This window comes from Lissotriton helveticus, chromosome 3_2 (genome assembly GCF_964261635.1).
Source record: "Lissotriton helveticus chromosome 3_2, aLisHel1.1, whole genome shotgun sequence".
In the NCBI taxonomy this organism is placed as follows: Eukaryota; Metazoa; Chordata; class Amphibia; order Caudata; family Salamandridae; genus Lissotriton; species Lissotriton helveticus.
In genome coordinates this window covers 45,103,611-45,125,302 of record NC_136062.1, presented here as the reverse complement: position 1 = coordinate 45,125,302, position 21,692 = coordinate 45,103,611, and the positions used below count along the sequence as shown (strand labels likewise).

The following is a 21,692-nucleotide window of genomic DNA, read 5'->3' as shown; positions in this document are numbered from 1 at the left end:
TGTGATATGAAGATCACGGCACGTCATCTGGTCTCCCAAGTCTGATCCGAATGTAAAACTGCTGCTTTCTCTAGATGTGGAGAGGATATCTGACCGTGTTGACTGGCCATACCTGTTCCACACCATGGACAGATTTGGAACCAGCCCCAGAGTCATTCAAATAGGCCAGTGCATCTACAGTTCCTCCATGGCGATGATCAGTTGCAACGGCATCCTCTCTGATCTGGTAACCACTACTCGAGGCACAAGACGGTTGCACCATGTGCCCTTCCGCTTTCTTCTGGCTTTGGAACCCTTGGCAATAGCCATTACATTCTCAACACACATCTCAAGCATCCAAATGAGGGCAGGGGAATTGACCCCTCTACTGTATGTAGGTGACATCCTTCTGACCCTGGGCATTGCCGGTGTACCGATTCCAGGTCTCATGACTCTAGTTGACTCATTCACTCACTTCTTGTGCTACAAGATTAACTGGTCCAAGACGGGAGCAATGCTGTTGACCCTCCAGAACTCAGAACGCTTGCTAGCTCAACTACCGGTGACATGGCTCCCGCACGATCTGAGGTATTTTGGGATTTTGTTACACAGAGACTTTAGTGCCATGGTAAGGGATAACATCCTCCTTCTCTTAGATTCCACTACATGATTCTTCAGTAAATGGTCAGCACTTCAACTGTCTCACTGGGGGAAGAGTCCGAACAATCAAGATTGTCACAGCCCCAAGGGTTAACTACCTGTTCAGTGTTTGTTAAGCTTCCTTTTAATATCCCGGCTAGCCTCCTCTCACAAATTGACTCCAAGGTCCACAAATTCTTTGGGGCCCTTTACAATCAGGAATGACATCTTCTAAGCTTTATGCCACCACATCCTCTGGGGGCCTGCTTCTCCCTCATAATGGAACCTATTACAGGGCCCAGCACTTGTCATAGATGGTGTACCACCTATGCCAGCACAATGAATTGCCTCACTGGGCCCAGATCGAACAACACCTACACAACGGCACTCTGTTCTGTATGCAGGTACTCGGATGTACACAATGACACTTGGTTCTGTATGCAAGTACATGAGTGTCGCAAGATCAACGCAACCCCATGCTACTGGAGATGAATGTGGTCCGGAAAACGACTCATGCTTTCCTGCTGGAACACAGATTTCTTCAACCGAGTCTGCCCCTGTGACACAATGGATCCATTACTATTGACCACTCACCACTGTCTTGGCCGGATTGGATCCGCGTGGGAATTTATAGAGATACACCACCTATTGACTGAGGATGCTCTTAAATCCTTCGAGAGCCTCACTGTGAAATTCCACTTCCACACTCACAGTTTTGGAGGTATCTCTAGCTCTGACATTGCCTCTGAACACAACCACGCATGGGGCATTGGTCCTCTCCCTCATCTTCTCTTCACACTAACTTGGTGCAATGGGACACATATAAAAGCTGATCGCTGTACTTTATGGTCTCCTGGTGTCCAGATTATTTTCTGAGCCACTGGAACGCCTTCACCGGACTCAATACAGACTTAACTACAATTGACACCCACTCTGGACTGCTGTCGATGTCACGGTCCAGACTGCAACATACTACACATTCTCTTGTCCTGCGCTCAAGACTTTCTGGGTCGGGTCGATTCCAGTCCTACAAGAAACTCTTGGCCACACCACTCCCTCTCCAGGCTCCACTGGTGATTCTACGCGACACCCGAGGCCTGGCGACTCTTGCCTCCCACAAATTCAGCTGGATCACCTCAATCTCATTGGTGGCTAAACTATGCATACCCTACCGGTGGTCTACACGTGCTGCCCCGATTCAGGAGGACTGTCTAGAGAGTGTGATTGTCACAGCTGCACATAAATGTTTGATGTACTGGCTGAACGACCAGGAACACATATTTCTGATATATGACTCACCTTAATTTGTGAAAGAGTGTGACAAGTTCACCCCCAGATTCTCAGCTTTTTCTTGCCTGCAGGCTGACATTCCCTCTGATCCTGCTACACCACCCAATTTCCTAGACATGTTAACGGAATATCTGCCGATGATCTGACACAGATTAACTCCTTATGGCAGTGGGGGACCCCACTGACTTGTCACCCACCAATTTGTAGGGTGGTTGCCAAGGGCCTTTCGTCCCCTTCCACACATTTCTACTCATCTGCCGTAGACCTACAGTTTTGCCTTTCACTGCACACACACGTTCTGAATCCTAGTAACTCTATATTACTTGGTTCTTCCTCGACCCTTCCCTTTGACATCACCCGCTATAGTTCTGACTTCTTACTCTTCATAGCTCATCTATAGTATTAGCAGATGGCATCTTGCCATTGTACCCTGTTCACCTTTTATCTATTATGATTCAAATTGAGATTATGGGGAGGAAATTGTGGGTGTACTGGTTGCCATACGATGCTGTAACTATATAAGATCTGTTTTTTCTTTCTATTAATACAGGCATCTCTACATTTGTATTCTAACCTTCATGCATTTTCTATTTCAAAATTCAATAAAAAGATTTAAATCCCAAATAAAGTAAGAAAGTAGAACTGTGTGGTTGCAGATAACATCAAAAGATGGATCACTGACAGAATATCGACAGTAAGAATATCGAGGTACAAAAATATCGACACAAAAATATCGATGTCCAAAATATCGAAGTCCTATCTACATAATGATAAGTACAAAAATATTTGAAAAAAAATATTTTTGTTAAAAATATAGTTTTTTAAAATGTTTAATTATAACTCATACATGTAATATAAAAATAAATTAAACTAATTATTTTAATAACTTATATATTGTTAAAAACATATTAAGAATTATAAATACATATATATACACACATACACTGTGCAGCACACATACAAAGTAGGAAAAGTTCTAAAGTGTGCCTAAGCATAGTATTTTGTATAGGAAGGTGACCAAGCCGGTACAAAACCAATGTTAGACTCAGGCATGCACCCCAGCGTTATGGTGCTAAGGCGTGTGCTTGGTGCACAGCAGCTGAAATCAGTGCCGATTCTAGAGAGAGGAGAGGATCTCTGTAGATTTGGAGCTCTCCTGGTTCTTCCTTGTCACTCAACCCAGCACAGCATTTTTTGCTGTTGGGCTGCGTTCCGTGCTTTATTTGTAAATCTGCGCCCAAGCAACCTTTCTGTAACGCCCGATCAGGGGAGAAGCGTGCATAAAATTAAGTTAGGTGAGTGATAACCAGTCCTTCCGAGCTATGGCAAGCCTCCGCAAGACTGACTGGTGCTTATTTAATAAACAACATCAAGGCACTGACACACTCTAGTAGGTGTTTATGAGACAGCGACTATATTTTTCTTTTTAGGTTTCGCCTGCAGAGTGCTTGTGCTGTGCTTGTGAAATCTCTTGCATTTAATTCATCTTAAAAGGGGGCTCTCATCAGCTCCCATTGCCAAAATGCTGTGTTCATTTAGTTTTGTGTGGAACTTTTTTTTGGTTAACTTCCCCTGGCTGCACAACACTGGCTGCAATAATTCTACTAAAGCTGTTAACACTGTTCACTGTCAAGATAGGATCTCTTCCCATGAAAAAGGCAGACAGCTTCTACGAGTATGCTGGTATGCTTGCTTTTTATTACTTAGTTGTGTAAAGCAGATGCTTTAGCCTTAGAGCGTTTGTGGCATTTCTTAATCATGCATCAGTATCTTTCTTTACACTTTGCAGGCGTTATCAGATTGATTTTTTCAGCTTAATCTATTTGATCATTATGATCAAATTCTAAATGTTGTAATAAACATTGCACATTAAAAATAAAGGTAATATACAAGAGATATGCTATATTTTACTACTAAACAGGCAGCCACAAGAGCAGTTACACTGCAGACAACAGGGTCAGGATTTGAATGGTGCAGCAGGTGCAGTAGCACCAGGTCCAAAGGTTGTCGGAACTCCTCTTAGCACATAATAATGCTATATTTACCTACTAAGCAGGAAGTCACAATTGCAGTTAGTTTGCACTTAAAAGGGACTTGATTTGAATGGGGGAACAGGTACACTGGCACCAGAGCCAAAAGCTCCAGGGACCCCACTAAACTTTGATTATTGCAAATACTTATAACTAAAAAGGCAGTCACAATTGCAGTTAGCTTTCAGTTAAAAGGGACTGGATTTGAATGGTGCAAAAGGTGCAGTGGCACCAGGGCCAAAAGCTCCAGGGACCCTACTAAACCTAGATTATTGCTAAAATTTTAAACTAAAAAGGCAGTCACAAGTGCAGTTACCTTGCAGACAATAGGGTTATGATTTCAATGATGCAGAAGGTGCAGTGACACCTGGACCAAAAGCTCTAGGCACCCCAATAAACACCTAAAATTAATATATATTTCACAACTAAACAGGCAGTCGCAAGTGCAGTTATCTTGCAGACAATAGGGTCATTATTTCAATGTTGCAGCAGGTGCAGTGGCACTGGGCCCAAAAGCTGTCAGAACCCCTCTAAACACATAATATTGCTATTTCTTCTACTAATTCTATTATTTGCCTCTTTCATTTCATTAGTGTTACTTACTCACCCTATACCACTAGTAACAGCATAACAATTGTTTTTTTGTACATAAAAAAGTCATAACACTTTAGTAGATTCTCTGTAACTTATATTGTACAACTAATTAGCAAGCTACAACTTATAACAAAACACTGCTTATTATTAATCACATAGGGGAAACCTAATGCATTTACTAATGCTTGTTTATTCTTCTTAATTTCTGGTTATCTCCCCTATTTTTTTCAATTTCGATTTTAGGTATTCACTCGATAAAGTCCGACCTTAACTAAATTTGGTGTGGACGTTACAGTTCTTTCATTGTCAAGTGTATTGTTTGGTGTGTTGTTACTCACACACCTTACACTTTCACTGAGGTTTTCCTTATAGTTCATGCAAAGATACTAGAGGTAAGCAAGTGTTATCGTAGTTGAACCCAGACAGATGTTCAATCCTCAGTAGGCCAGTTTACCACACACTAAGGGGCTTATTACGATAGCGGGCGGACATCAGTCCGCCCGCTATCGTTGTGGTGCTGGGAGCTCCCACCAGATTTGCGGCGGTCCCACCTCTGCAATTAGGATGCACCCTGTAGTGGCGGGCGCATCCTGGGCCTTCAACTTTGCGGATAGTGTTGCAGGCTGCAGCACCATTCGGAATGTGAAAACGGCATGCACTGCATTTCCCTGCACAGCATGGCAGGCAACATGCGGTGCCTGCCGCGCAGTGCAGGGAAATATAGGGGGATACCATGGGTACCTCCCCAGTGCAGCAACACCCACCCCCAACAAGGGGGGCCCGCAAAGAGCTCCCAAACCCAATCCCCGCCAGCCTTTCCATGGTGGCATTGCCGCCATGGAAAGGCCTTTGTTTACCCACATCCTCATTTGGCATCTCAGCCGTCCTGCACCCTCCGCCAGACAATCGGGTACGATTGCCTTTGGCGGTGAAACGGCGGACGGACATTCCGTCCGCCGTGGTACCCACCGCCATCCATATTTTGTGGTGCGTAACACGCTTCGTGATGGCGGAAGGACCGTCACCACCAGTCCGCCGGTTCATCATAATGACCCCCTTAGTTTGTTTCTGTAAGCATGATTTTCATTGCACACCTTCACTTTAATTTTCTAGGGATGATTAGAACATTTTAAAACCCCTGAATGTCTCTCAGACCCAGTATCAACAGAACACGAGAGAGGGAAAGGTCAAATAATGCACCCAGGAGACAGGGGAATGTAAAAATAATGCATTCAATAGATATGAGTACATTTGTTTTTTTATGCCTACCTGTAACAATATGCTATCTTCCTCAGTAATCAATTTGAAGCCTTTGGTTTAGGAACTTATTGATATCAAGCATTTACACTTGATCTATTGTAATGAAAATAAGAACTAAAAATAGGCTTCTTTTTCATAAAAGGAGATCATGTTGTGTTTTTATGCAGTGCAGAGAAAATAGCAACTGTTTCAGTTATATCTGTATTGCTTAAGTTCAGTTGTCTGGTGATTCTATTGGTCTCTGTTGAAGAGATGGGTAAATCACATATCACCTGACTGCAATCCCTTAAAGTGATGTAACATCGGCCTGGATATCCACTGGCCTGATATTAGGCAAATGTGCTGATAGGTACTCTGTGCTTGCATGGCCATTCCAAACATTGGTACTAGGGGTAAGGGGTAAAACAAGCAAGTGCAAGTAGAAAGCCCCAGAAAGCTGCCACTCTTACCTGTCAGTGGAATCCATCAAAGCGATAGGATTCTTTAAATACTGTTTGAAGCGGAGCTCAAAGGCCTGCCCTATGGTGTTTATCACATCTTGAGCCAAACCATTAGGGCACTCCAATATGTGGCATGCTGTCAGAAGGGTAAACAAGAGAGTGTTACTGCTTGTAAGACAATTAGTACATTGTGCTGACTAAAGACATAAACGAAGACATTCCATAATTCTTGAACACATTCACATAAAATACACCTGGTAATGATTTGCTTGATAAAAGCTTCAAGTTGCTCAAGTTCAATAGAATGTCGGCAACCATTCTATAAACTTAAATAATTGTATACAACCAATATATTTGCCCCATTATATTGTTATAAACGATAGCAACACGATTCCTGGCTTCACCATAGTAAATATATTACATTTAAATTCAATAAAAGCGCTTCCTTCTCTAAAAAGCCTATTTTCACTCCTTATCACCTAAACCATCATGTACATATTTCTTTCATGTGTTTCCTATTGCACCAAGTTTGTTGTCTTTGCCAATTTGGAAGTAGTTAGTAATCAAATCCATAAGGGTGAGGAGGCGGGGGTTGTGAATTGACATCATGCCATGCGAGCGCTGGGATTGGTAGTAGATCTGGGTAGAGAAGAACCTCAACGTGTGATTTGTTTCTTCTCCCTCAGCAATCTTGTGTCTGTTCAAATACCTCTGCGGTCGCTCTCTCACACTGTGAGACGAATTTGCAAAGAATTGTGGATATGCAAATTTCCGGCTGAAGGACTTTTCTATAGCCTTAGTCCATGTTTACCCTGATGCTCTAGAGGATGGTGCAGGAGCAGTTAATATGGTAAGCTCTCTTGCTAGTGTGATATTTAGCTAGCTGGTGATGTGGGTTGATATAAAGATAGATTACATTCCCAAAACCAGGAGTCCCTGAAAGTGGGCTTCCAGCTGGCCTGCCGGTCTGTCTGGTTAGTTCACGTCCACCTTTGGGTAAGTCCTACTTCTGGCCCAACAAAACAAAGGCAAGATAAGCCATCATAGAGACTTCTAGATGACAAAGACTGCATTTTGTACAGCAACTGAGTGATGAAGGAAGTAATCTTGCAGGCGATGCACATCAGCCACTAATATTTGTAGGTAAGTACAATACCAGTAGTTGAACTGACAAGCCATATTTAGTGTTAATGGATTTTACTCAGATTTGTTTAAAATAGATTTTGGAACTAGACATGGATATCCCTTGTGACTTTGACTCCATGCCATTTTTATTGGACCCCATCTTCAGTAAATATCTATTCTGTGGAAGCTCTCAACCATTTGTCTAAAAGTGCTTAAGGGTCAAGATTATCTTGTAAATTGATGATGTGTTTGACTCTAAAACCCACTTTAGCAATACCACTTTATATAACACATCACAGGAGAGTTTGAATAGCAGGATAGGCACTAAGCTCAGATAAAACTCAAATTCTTTTAGCCGGCTGTATACAGTTTGATAGCACGCACCTAATGACCTCATTAAAATATCTTGGAATCTTTCTCACACAAAAGATACTCAGGTTGTTTAAGCTAAATGTATGAAATTAATTAATAAATGTGGCATCTTCCTCTTTCACTCGTCTTTTAAGTTAAAATCTTTCAAATCTGTGTATCTTTTCCATGCTGTACCCATAAAGATGCACACGACGCTCCTTATAAAAAAATGGTTGCTTACATTTCCAACTTTAAACGTGACTAGAAGAGGCCCTAAACCGGAATATCCTTTTCTGAGGGAAGGGTGAACCTCAGCAGACACTCCTTTTTAGGTTTCGCCTAGGCAGCGCATGCGCTGTCTCAGCCAGAGATGCTGTATACAGTATTAGAGGGGGAAGCTCCGCCCACTTTCTGCTTATCTTTGTTATTGGCTGAAATCCTAAATGCTGCAATCTGATTGTTTTTCAGTAACTTGATCCCGCCTCCTGATGGCCATGTCGTCATTTTTCTCCTTCCATAGCTATCAGCCCCTTTACTTGCAAAACATTTTTGTTCCCCTGCCTCCCCCCGTTCCCTCCCGCAGTCCGTGGCTTCTCTGCCCAACACCATCCCCCTCCCACTCCCATTCATACCTTCTTCGAGGCATGCACTTTTATTTACAATGCAATAGGTCTCTCGTAAACACGAGTCCTATTGCATTTATAAATGCTTGTTTTGTGCTGGGATTGGCTATTTTGACTGACCTGTCCACAACATATGCGCGCGCATACAATGTTTTTCATGCTGAAGGAGTTAGGTTCATGTTTGCAACAGGGGCCAATTCACAGGGAAGGCAGAGACAGCACAAGCAGGGAAACGAAACAGGACAAAGAGAAGCGCGCCATGTTGAGTATACTGTCTTGTTTTCATTTCTGTTTTGCCGTTTCTTATTGAAAGCCTGCCGTCTTTGCCTCTTGCAGGTCACTGGAGCCCTGCGTGTGTGTGCTGCTTTAATTGTGACAGAGACGGAGAGTGCGGGGGGAGGCGGGCTCTAGCGAAGTTTTGCAAGCTAAGGACTTGATAATTAATGGGGGTAACAAAGCGGTGGTGCATTGTAGTGTACAAGCCCGGAGTGGATTACCGGCTTGCCGAGAAGGAGGGCACACCGGAAGGCGGTGTGCTGCGAGTCATTGATAGGGGACAGCTTGTCTCCAGGGTAGCATTGGTAGATTCTAGTGGCTTAGCGGATTAATGCGGCCTGTGTCCGACCTCATTGCTGCAGGTTCGGGTCCCGGTGGCCACTCCACCTTCCAACCCTCTGGGGTAAATAAAAATGTGTATCATTTGGTGACAAACATCTGTTGTTCAGCGCCAAGGTACCCTGGGGTATACGTGCATTTTACAAACGTTATCTGTGTGGGCCTGGCACCGGCAGTCAGTAGGCCTTTAGGGTCGGACAGTCTAAAAATGAACAGGAATAACAAGTCATTGTAGCGCTTTAAAACAAATGTTTTTACCGAGTTATGCACTCAGGCCCTCCGCCATGATCGAGTCTTAGCCTCTGCTCAATAGCTGGTTGTAGCATATACCAATAAGGATGACAGGCACCGTAAGAATTAAGGTGAACCAAAGTTTATTCAAACTTCATAAGCGTAGATCAAAACGACCCCAGCCACAGCAGGTGACAACTCAGCTATCGCTCCGCGGCGCTCGCCTTGGAACCCTGGTCGCGGTGACATTCTAAGTGATGTCACCGCGAGCAGTACCATTAATGCTGAGCTGCCAGAGAGGGGGAGGGAAGAACGGGTGGAGGATACCACACATCCCCCTTCCCTATTGAATGAGACATCAGAAATGAAACATTATCAAACAGGTGTACAACAGGAAGTTACATCATCACATATTGCTCTAAATGTCTAGGCGGTCTGATCACTTTCCGGCTTGTCCTACCACCCAGGTGCGGGACCGCCCTCAGTTCCCTGGGAAGGGAACCCATACTCATCTCGGAATTGCCTTCACGCCCTCCTTCCCTACAGGAATCCTGCCCGGGGGGGGGTGATATCTCACAACTCTTCCCAGGTTCCAGATTTTCCCTTCCTGGGTCTTTACAGCATTCTTAAACAATTTAGTAATCTTAGTGGGCCTACTGTATTCAGACCAACTTGCCCTATCAGTGGGTGTCCTGATCTTAATATCGTCTCCGACTTTGAACCCTGCCTCTTGTGTAGAGTGGAGTCTGTCAAACCTTTCTTTCCTCTCACTCACTGCTTCCCTCTGTTTCTCTAGTCCCTTTGCTTCTTTGGAGTGGTCCGACCATCCCTTGTTCCACCCCATCCACCCCGGCTTTAGTTTTGTGTTGGGTATTTGTGTTGGGTATTCTTGCTCGGAGCAACTCAAATGGGGTGACGCCTGTGGTTTGGTGGGGTGAAAAACCTGTATGCTTCTACCCGTCTCCATACTTCTTCCTTCCAGTTCATGCCGCTGGTTTTGGCCAGCTGAATGCTTTCTTTGAGAGTCTTATTGAAGCGCTCGACCATGCCATTGGTCTCAGGGTGGTACAAAGCACAACGTTTGTGTGTGATTCCCCTCTCTTCAAGGAAATCTTCCATCTCTCTCGAACACAGTTGCACTCCATTGTCCGTGAGAATACTTCTAGGTAGACCTTCCCTACACAATAACTCTCGAAGGAACTCCATGACGGTCTTTGTAGTGATTTCGCTTACAAACTTCACTTCCGGCCATCTGGAGTACAGATCCATGAGCACCAGGATGTACGGTGTGCGCACTTCTCCCGTCAGCGGGCCCACGATGTCCAACGCCAACTCTTCCCAAGGTCCTGATGGGGGTGACCTACACACCATTGCAGGTGTGAGTTGTTTAAGTACTTTGTCGCTGATGCTGCACGGGATGCAGTCTCTTACTTTTCTTTCAATGGCGAGGTCCATGCTCGGCCACCAGTAGTCTTCTCTCAATCTTTGTTTGGTCTTGGTGATGCCTAGTTGGCCATCATGAGCCATATCCACCAGATTTTCCCTCACAGCCACGGGAGGTACCAACCTCGTTCCCCTGAACAGGCATTCGTCGACCAAAGACAGCTCCTCTCTGACCATCCAGAAAGGCCGTAGAGCCTCGTCCCGCTTATCTTCAGGATTCCATCTACTTTTCACTCTTTTGCACACCATATCCAAAACCTCATCTGATTTTAGTGCTTCTTTCCACGTTTCTCCTATGGCTCTCTGTACTATTGCACACACATTTTCCTCTTGGCAGTCTCCAAATTCCTCATCTACTTTTCCCTTCGATTCGTTCCCATCATCTTCCCTCACCAGTCGTGACAAGCAGTCCGCTGCAAGATTTTGTGTTCCAGGGACATATTCGACACGGAACGTGTATTCTTGGAGACTTACGACACAGCGCCTAATCCTGCTAGAGATCGCATCCAGGCCCTTCTTGCCAAAAACTTCCACTAATGGCTTGTGGTCCGTTCGCAGAGTGAACTTTGTGCCCCATAGGAAGTCTCTAAATTTGTCCAATGCCCAGAACACCGCCAAGGCCTCTTTTTCAATCACAGAGTAATTGCTCTCTGCCTTCTGTAGAGATCTTGAGGCGAAAGCTATCGTTTCTTCACCGCCTGTTCCTACTTGGGTGAGGACCGCCCCTAGCCCCTTGGCACTTGCGTCGGTGGTGACTACTGTTACGCGATTAGGTATGAAGGATTTCAGGTTGGGCGCTTCTGCGAGTGCATTCTTCACGTCTTCAAACTCCCTTTGGCACCCTTCACCCCATTCGAACACTGTGGTTTTTTTTAGTAGCTGTCGCATTGCAAATGTTCTTCCTGCAAAGTTCTGTATGAATTTGCTGTAAAATTCCAGCATTCCCATGAAGGACTTGACTTCGTCCTTGCTCTTCGGGGCACCAAGTTCACAATGGTCTTCTGGAGCTCAGCTTTCGGACGGATCCCATCTGCGGTCACCTTGTTGTAGGAAGGTAGATCCCTGACTATGGTTGCCCCCAACTTTTTGCCTGGTGCTTTGCTGGTTTTCTGACTTAGTTGACCTGGGGCCCTGCTATTCAGGACCCCAGGCCCACTGCTCTCTCTGTTAAAACGGATTCCATGTACCCTAGGTACATATCCAATTGGCACTGGGCCCTCTCCCAGTCCCTGTACCCAGGGCTGAGGTGCACCCAGAAGTCTCCCAGGGGCTGCAGCATGTATTATGCCACCCCTGGGCTGACTAACTAAATCAGACACAACTGGCTGCATGACAGCTGGGGCAGAGTGGTGTACTCACCCTCTGCTGTAGATATAGTATTCCTATATCTAAACCTAAATGGGCACACAGATCTCCTATCAGTCACTCCAATAGCAGGCCTTGACAATCCTGAAGGCAGAGTGCTTGGAATCGTGTGAGATAGTGCTCTGGCATGAGCTGAGCCTGTCTGCGGCTTTCGGGATCCATCCCTTAGCCGTTTCCATGATATCGCATACCATATACTCTTAAGTGCATTATAATCCTCGCGGTTAAGTGCCAACTCTGGTATCGCTTTATCAAAACATGTTGAGTAAGGTGTCATACGAATTGGAATACTAACCCCTCGCCAATTCTGGCGACGGGGTTAGCATTCCACCCTTCTAGAGGGACACGACATGTATGTAACCTGTAACCCCGGTTAAAGTCAGACAGAGCCTTAGCTCCACAAAATGGATGCTGCCACCGAGACACAAGTCTGCCCTCCTGCTGCTGGGAGTCCTCCCAGCCCAGGAGGCAAGGACAAAGGGTTTCCTGCCAGGGGCGGTGCCAGCACCGTCCCAGACAGGATTTTGTGTATCCTAGGTAGGCAGGGCTTTAGAGGAAGGTGACTGCAAGTGGCACCCCGGTGCTCACTGTGCATAGGCCGGCTGGAACCAGTTCCAGGGGCACTCCAGCCCCTGACCTGGGGAAAGCCCACCAAAGGAGAGGGGTGTAACCACCCCCCTCCTAGTCCCACCCATAGGGCAGGACTTAGTCGCGTGCCAGCCCCTTTTTGCAGGATAAAGGTAGGACCTGGCCCCCCTCCAAATTAGATCATCTTTGAATCCTGAAACTACTTTCCACGAAAGGAACCCAAGACTTCTTCCCAAGATTCTCCCTTGTGACTAAGGAGTAGTCACCCTGCAGCAGCAGGCACCAACCAAGCATCGCGGTTTGTTGCCAGTCTCTCCTCCGGATCAAGACTGCTCCAGCACGACGAGAACCGGCTTCCCTGGCACCTCTGACCTCAACCTACATCATCAGCCCAGCTGTGATCCGTGGGTGCGACGAGACCTCGAGGGACCGGCCATCTTCAGAACTGCACGAAGCTTGTCCAGCACGACCACCGAGTGACCCTCGACCGAGTGCTTTGGGGTAAGAGAAGCCCCGACCCTGAGCAGCTCCAGCACCGAAGTTCAGCCCCCCTGCATCCACGAGATCTGCGTGGGGCCCTTCTGCTCTTTGCTGCTCACCGCGTTGTCCAGGTCGCTTGCCCGTTGGCTAGTGGCCCTCTCACGACGCTCCACGACGACAACCACTGCTGGTCTGGTTGCTCCAGACTAGCCCTTGCTCCCCTCCAAAAGAGGAGCACCTTGGACCCTCCTGGTCCACTCAAGACGCCATTTTAGGTCCACTGCGTGGGCCTTGCATTTGCCAAGACTTGTTGCCTAATCCTGGGTCCAGCGACGTCGACAGCAAGTACCTTCGTGGGACAGCTCGCACCTCCATCCTGGTCGCCGACAACGCCTCCTGGTCCGAGAGACTGCAGAGCCCAGCAGCGCCCACTCACCTGGCTGAGGTGACTTCGTCCGGTGCCATCCTGGTGCCCACTCAAATCACTGGCTAGTGATTCAGAACTTGGTCCCCTCTGCTTACAGGTTTCTTCTTCCCTGATCCAGGCTTGGATCACCACGAACTCCTTCACTGGCCGCCTGCCAGCAACTTCTTTCTTCAGGCTCCTGGATCTTCAACGAGGGTTTCCGACGCAACATGAACCCTATGCAGCCGCAGCCCCTGGGCTAGGTAAACCAAGTACTCCGGTGCTTCAGCATAGTCCAACACTCTAAGTGTTCGGATCCACTCTTGTTTTCGACCCACCTAGTCGGGTTCGCCCGAGAACAGTAACTTTGTCTTTGCTAGCCTCCATAGACTTTTTCCCGCCTTACGTGTGAGAGTTCCCACTCTGCACACGACGTCCACAGGCCTCCTGCTACTAATCTAAGGGTTTAGCATTGTAGGCCTAGCGATTCTAAAGTCTATGAGAATAGTTACTTACCTGCTAGTAATTCGCATTCCACTTTTGTAATATATGGTTTTTCGTGCCCCTCGGGCATTTGTGTAAATTGTGCGACTTTAAGTATTTCTTTAAGAGTTTTGTTGTGTGCTTAGCTCCCTGACTCATAAAGAGTTCAGGGTAGTCTTGTTATAAATAAATATCTGTTTATTTTCATAACAACTTGTGTGGTGTCCTTTCACTTGGTGTTCAAGGGGTAATGTGATGGTAAAACAGCTGGCTTAACACGCCCTCTAGAGTCTTAGCCTTAGACTGCTCGTATCCATGCTACTAGGATAGCTGGTCTATCAGGTTGACTTACAACCAATCATCAATAAGGGTTGTCTGGACTGATACATAGTGATCACTAGAATAGTGAGCACTGCATATCAGGCCAACTTCTCACATTGGTGAGCAGCGGTTGGGATTTGAGCTTGCTGTTGTTTTACCACACGTATCCTAAGAATATCATTTGAAAGATCACATAAGTACTAAGGTACATATAACTTAGCTTAGAATACTCTGAGTTCTACTGAACCAGCTGTTGTAGCTCCTAGGGCTTAGCACACCCTAAACTACAACTCTAGCAAGGGATCAGTAGGTAAACATATAGTGTAGGTAAGTACACCACTTACACCTCACTAGAAAAGCATGTCTACCCAGGGAGAGTCCTCAGGGACCCCTCTTGTGGTGATTGACCCTCCACAGGTCAGCTCAAGATATGCAGCTCTCAATTTCCAGGAGTTGAGACACTTGTGTACCTCCAGGAAATTGAAACAGGGGTCTAACCCCACCACTCCCTTTCTGTTAGGTCTCTTAGAGACTTATGATGCTAGGAAAGCATCTCAGGGAGATGGGAATATGCCAGCCTTAGAAGGGCACCTTGGTGATCCAGACCTCCCTAACACTGAAAATGGACTTGAGGAGGAGGATCTTGAGGAACTCTCTAGGGATGAGGCAGACAAGGGTCCTGAGTTAGTCAGCAGACTCACTAGGGCCAACTTAGACCTACTTGGGGAAGGATCTGGGGGACCCCCAGTACTGACCCTAATTAGGCCTAACCTTGGAGTTAGGGGAAATAGATCTCCTTCTAGGGACTCCATTAGATCTCTGCACTCTAATGCCTCTTCTCAGGGGAGAAGGAACTCTCCCCACAGGAGATTGACTTCCCCTCAGAGAAGAGAGCATGAAGCAAGGATGAGACAAGCTAAACTGAGGATTGAAAGGGAAGAACTTGCCCTGGCCAAAGAGAAGCTTGCCTTTGCTAGAGAGCAGCAGATGAGTGGGATAGTTCCCACTGGTGGCAGCAATCTCCCAAGAGAAAAAGAGAAGGGTTTAGATACTAAACACCTGACAAAGATAGTGCCCCCCTTTAAACAAGGGGATGACATCCAGAAATGGATGGCTGCTTTGGAGAGGGCCTGCACTGTGCAGTGCATTCCCCAGAGTCAGTGGGCAGCTATACTGTGGCTCTCCTTTGATGGCAAAGATAGAGATAAGCTCCTCACTACTAGAGTTGAGGATGCTAACAATTAACAGGTCCTGAAAAATGCACTGGTTGATGGGTTTGGCTTAACCACTGAGCAGTACAGGTTGCTGTTCAGAGACACCCAGAAAACTCAGTCTCAGGACTGGTCTGACTTTGTTGATTGTGCCACTAAGGCTTTGGAAGGCTGGCTACTGGGTAGCAAGGTTACTGACTTCACAGGATTGTATAATCTTATTATGAGAGAGCAAGTCTTAAATAATTGTCAGAACCAGTTATTACACCAGCACCTGGTAGACTCTGATCTGACCTCTCCACAAGAATTGGGTAAGAGGGCAGACAAATGGGTCAGAACCAGGATTAGGCCCAAGAACCAAGGTGGTGACCAGAAAAAGGAATCAACCAAGCCTCAAGAGAAGGGTGGGAATAAATCTACAGATCAAACCACATCAGGGCCCCAAAAATCCTCTGAGGGGGGTGGGTCCCAGAATCCTTCTAATAACCAGAAGAAACCTTATTGTTATCCCTGTAAACAGGTGGGTCATTTGAAAACTGACAGCAGTTGCCCAAAGAACAACAATAAGGAGAACATACCCCCAAGTAACATTCCCAAGCCTCCTGTTACTACTAGTAGTAATCCCCCAGGTGGTGGGAGTGCCCCCAAGAATTTGGGTGCATTTACTTTGGGAGTTCCTGGGGACTCTGGCCTAACCAGGTCCCCAAACTTAGATACTCTTGTCTGTGAGACTGGCATGGGGTTTGCCAACTTCACAACTTGTCCCAACACTTTGGGCAAGTACAGACAGGAGCCCCTCATCAATGGTATAAAAGTTGAGGCCTATAGAGATACAGGGGCTAGCATCACCATGGTGACTGAGAGTCTAGTCCCCTCAAGGCAACTTTTACCTGGTGCCACATACCAGGTGACCAATATTGATGGAGTACAGAGAGATCATCCCATGGCAGTGGTCAATCTCAGCTGGGGAGGTGTCACTGGCCACAAGAGAGTGGCAGTGTCACCAAACTTGCCTGTAGATTGCCTACTGGGGAATGATTTAGAGCTCTCAGCCTGGGCTGAAGTAGAGCAAGAAACCCATTCTAAAATGGTAAACACCCATGGTAAGGTTAGTGGGGCAGTGATAGCCACAGCCCCAGTCCAAGATATCCTCCCTGAACAGGTCAGGAGGGCTGTGCCAGTCACAGCCCCATCTTAGACAACTTCCTTCCCAGAACAGGTTGTCAAGGCTGTGATGGTCACAGCCCACACCCAAACTGAGCCCCCTCCTGAAAAGGTTGGGAGAGTTGTGATGGCCACAGCTCAAACTCAGACAGATGACAGTGTTGTGAAGCCTGAAACTATGGATCACTCCACTCAGACAGAGAGCATTGAGGAGGAAGAGAAATCTCCCTCCCACCAGACTTTAGGAAAGGATCAGCCTCCTCAGGGAACTGATCTGACCCCTTGTGAAGAAACTGCCCCAGAGGTAGTCAGGCCTAGCCTGGCAGAACCCCTGATGTCAGTGGATCCTTCCAAGGTGGGACCCAGTCTGAAGCAGGTAACCTGCCCCTCTCTACCCTGCCTCAGTCAGTCCAGGGCTGTAGAGGTCAGGGAGGCCAGTGGTGGACCCCAAAGGGCCCCCTGTCCAAAAGAATTCCACAATCAGCAGATTAAGGGCACTGAAACTAGTAGTCCTCGCCAAGTGAAAATAAAACAAACTCCTGAGGGATCCCCCTTAAACTTAGTTAGGGACCTCCCACAGATGGACACTGTTGGGCACAGCCAAACCTGGGACCTAAGGGCCCCAAACCTGACCTGTCCCTCCAGTAAGCCAAACAGAGGGACCCAACCTCCAGCTGTAGGTAGCCAGAGGTTGACCCTGAGAGCCCAAAACAACTCAGTCTGGGAAAGAAAGGCCTCTATGGTGGAAAATGATTGGAGGAAGCTGAGCCCAAAATTAGTGGAGCCTCACTTCAGTACTCCATTTCAGCACCAGCCTTTTCCTTTGCCAAAACACACCACAGGTAGAGATTCCCTATGGTGGAGACCCTCAGATACCCTTAGGGTGAGGGATTGCTTAGTGGACCATGAGATAGGGGGTAACCATGCCAGTGCTGGTACTTCCTTATATGGCCACTCAGGCAATATAGGCTTACCTGGCAAGGATAGCCTTATCTCCTTTCGTTTGGGGGGGGGGGGTTATGTAGGAAGGTAGATCCCTGACTATGGTTGCCCCCAACTTTTTGCCTGGTGTTTTGCTGGTTTTCTGACTTAGTTGACCTGGGGCCCTGCTATTCAGGACCCCAGGCCCACTGCTCTCTCTGTTAAAACGGATTCCATGTACCCTAGGTACATATCCAATTGGCACTGGGCCCTCTCCCAGTCCCTGTACCCAGGGCTGAGGTGCACCCAGAAGTCTCCCAGGGGCTGCAGCATGTATTATGCCACCCCTGGGCTGACTAACTAAATCAGACACAACTGGCTGCATGACAGCTGGGGCAGAGTGGTGTACTCACCCTCTGCTGTAGATATAGTATTCCTATATCTAAACCTAAATGGGCACACAGATCTCCTATCAGTCACTCCTATAGCAGGCCTTGACAATCCTGAAGGCAGAGTGCTTGGAATCGTGTGAGATAGTGCTCTGGCATGAGCTGAGCCTGTCTGCGGCTTTCGGGATCCATCCCTTAGCCGTTTCCATGATATCGCATACCATATACTCTTAAGTGCATTATAATCCTCGCGGTTATGTGCCAACTCTGGTATCGCTTTATCAAAACATGTCGAGTAAGGTGTCATACGAATTGGAATACTAACCCCTCGCCAATTCTGGCGACGGGGTTAGCATTCCACCCTTCTAGATGGACACGACATGTATGTAACCTGTAACCACGGTTAAAGTCAGACAGAGCCTTAGCTCCACAAAATGGATGCTGCCACCGAGACACAAGTCTGCCCTCCTGCTGCTGGGAGTCCTCCCAGCCCAGGAGGCAAGGACAAAGGGTTTCCTGCCAGGGGCGGTGCCAGCACCGTCCCAGACAGGATTTTGTGTATCCTAGGTAGGCAGGGCTTTAGAGGAAGGTGACTGCAAGTGGCACCCCGGTGCTCACTGTGCGTAGGCCGGCTGGAACCAGTTCCAGGGGCACTCCAGCCCCTGACCTGGGGAAAGCCCGCCAAAGGAGAGGGGTGTAACCACCCCCCTCCTAGTCCCACCCATAGGGCAGGACTTAGTCGCGTGCCAGCCCCTTTTTGCAGGATAAAGGTAGGACCTGGCCCCCCTCCAAATTAGATCATCTTTGAATCCTGGAACTACTTTCCACGAAAGGAACTCAAGACTTCTTCCCAAGATTCTCCCTTGTGACTAAGGAGTAGTCACCCTGCAGCAGCAGGCACCAACCAAGCATCGCGGTTTGTTGCCAGTCTCTCCTCCGGATCAAGACTGCTCCAGCACGACGAGAACCGGCTTCCCTGGCACCTCTGACCTCAACCTACATCATCAGCCCAGCTGTGATCCGTGGGTGCGACGAGACCTCGAGGGACCGGCCATCTTCAGAACTGCACGACGCTTGTCCAGCACGACCACCGAGTGACCCTCGACCGAGTGCTTTGGGGTAAGAGAAGCCCCAACCCTGAGCAGCTCCAGCACCGAAGTTCAGCCCCCCTGCATCCACGAGATCTGCGTGGGGCCCTTCTGCTCTTTGCTGCTCACCGCGTTGTCCAGGTCGCTTGCCCGTTGGCTAGTGGCCCTCTCACGACGCTCCACGATGACAACCACTGCTGGTCTGGTTGCTCCAGACTAGCCCTTGCTCCCCTCCAAAAGAGGAGCACCTTGGACCCTCCTGGTCCACTCAAGACGCCATTTTAGGTCCACCGCGTGGGCCTTGCATTTGCCAAGACTTGTTGCCCAATCCTGGGTCCAGCGACGTCGACAGCAAGTACCTTCGTGGGACAGCTCGCACCTCCATCCTGGTCGCCGACAACGCCTCCTGGTCCGAGAGACTGCAGAGCCCAGCAGCGCCCACTCACCTGGCTGAGGTGACTTCGTCCGGTGCCATCCTGGTGCCCACTCACATCACTGGCTAGTGATTCAGAACTTGGTCCCCTCTGCTTACAGGTTTCTTCTTCCCTGATCCAGGCTTGGATCACCATGAACTCCTTCACTGCCAGCAACTTCTTTCTTCAGGCTCCTGGATCTTCAACGAGGGTTTCCGACGCAACTTGAACCCTATGCAGCCGCAGCCCCTGGGCTAGGTAAACCAAGTACTCCGGTGCTTCAGCATAGTCCAACACTCTAAGTGTTCGGATCCACTCTTGTTTTCGACCCACCTAGTCGGGTTCGCCCGAGAACAGTAACTTTGTCTTTGCTAGCCTCCATAGACTTTTTCCCGCCTTACGCGTGAGAGTTCCCACTCTGCACACGACGTCCACAGGCCTCCTGCTACCAATCTAAGGGTTTAGCATTGTAGGCCTAGCGATTCTAAAGTCTATGAGAATAGTTACTTACCTGCTAGTAATTTGCATTCCACTTTTGTAATATATGGTTTTTCGTGCCCCTCGGGCATTTGTGTAAATTGTGCGACTTTAAGTATTTCTTTAAGAGTTTTGTTGTGTGCTTAGTTCCCTGACTCATAAAGAGTTCAGGGTAGTCTTGTTATAAATAAATATCTGTTTATTTTCATAACAACTTGTGTGGTGTCCTTTCACTTGGTGTTCAAGGGGTAATGTGATGGTAAAACAGCTGGCTTAACACGCCCTCTAGAGTCTTAGCCTTAGACTGCTCGTATCCATGCTACTAGGATAGCTGGTCTATCAGGTTGACTTACAACCAATCATCAATAAGGGTTGTCTGGACTGATACATAGTGATCACTAGAATAGTGAGCACTGCATATCAGGCCAACTTCTCACACTTGTGTCCTAAAAAAATTAGTTCTTTGCAGCCAAACATACACTTTTCTCTTCTCACGGTTAATCCTTGCGACCTAAACCTGGTCAGCACTTTTCTCAACCTCTTGTCGTGTTCCTCATGGTCTTTAGCGGATACTAGCACATCATCTTGGTAGCACATGACGCCAGGGATCTCTCTCAAAATGCTACCCATGAGTCTCTGGAACAGGGCTGCCGCCAATACCAAGCCGAACGGCATCCTCCTGAACTTGAATGCGCCCATGGGCGTAACAAACGCCGTGAGTTCTTGCGACTCTTCGTGCAGCTTGATCTGAAAATAAGCGGAGGTAAGGTCAAGTGTGGAGAATACCCTCGCGCCATCCAGCATGCTCATCATCTGGGTGATGTTGGGCAGAGGAAACCGGTCGACCACAACTTCCTTGTTCAAAGCTCTAAGGTCAATGCACAAACGGACGGACCCATCTTTCTTCTGGGCTGCCACTATAGGCGCAAGCCACTCTGTCGCTTCCACCGGTTCGATGACTCCAGCTTTGCATAGTTTCTCCAATTCGGCCTTCACCGCCCCTTGGATGGCAATGGGTAGCTTCCTTACCTTGGCTACCACGGGCTTTGCGTTTTCCTTCAGTTTGATCTTGTGGCAGTAATTCTTCAAACACCCAAGTTCTTCGCTAAATACTTCTTTGAACTCCGTCACCAAATCTTCCTTTGGCTCTTGCACTTCTTGTACTAAGATTTGAGGATTGCTATTTGGATTGAGATAGACCCCCAACTCCTTCCGTGCCTGCCAGCCCAGGATGTTGTCGCCTACTGTAGATACATAGACCTTGGACACTGTTGTCCTGTCCCTGTATTCAACTGTGTCCCAGAAGTAACCCTTCATAGAGATGGGGCGACCAGCATACCCCCCGGGCCTTACATCAATCCTTCTCAAACTGATCCTTCCCTGAGACACCCGTGTAAATTCCTTTGCACTGATGATTGTTATTCTTGAACAGGAATCAAACAATGCCTCTACTTCCGTACCCTTTACTTTTATGGTGTCTTTGGGGCTGCAGACCTGACCTTCGCCTACTTGCACATCTATTTTGTCACACACTGCGTTTGTTCTGTCCCTACTTTGTTTGCTAAGTCCCTGTCCACTCCTGCAGTATTGCCTGAAAATGACCTTTCTTGCCTCACTTGTTACATGTGAATTTGAGGGCAGAGCATTCCTTGTCGTTGGCCATGTGCCCCTGTTTTCCGCATCTATAACAGGTGCCCTTGAATGACCATCCCACTTTACTCTCTTTCTGCTCCTTACCTAGGATTTTCTGACCTTTGACCACAGAC

General features: G+C 47.5%; 1 protein-coding gene across 1 annotated transcript in view; it reads right to left on the bottom strand.

Moving 5' to 3' along the window:
* SHC4 (SHC adaptor protein 4) overlaps positions 1-21,692 on the bottom strand; it is a 362,116-nt gene that overhangs the window by 107,471 nt on the left and 232,953 nt on the right. Inside the window, exon 7 of the mRNA XM_078684800.1 lies at positions 6,242-6,368. Coding sequence (XP_078540926.1) covers positions 6,242-6,368 — 127 coding nt within the window. The remainder of the gene's footprint in view (positions 1-6,241; positions 6,369-21,692) is intronic.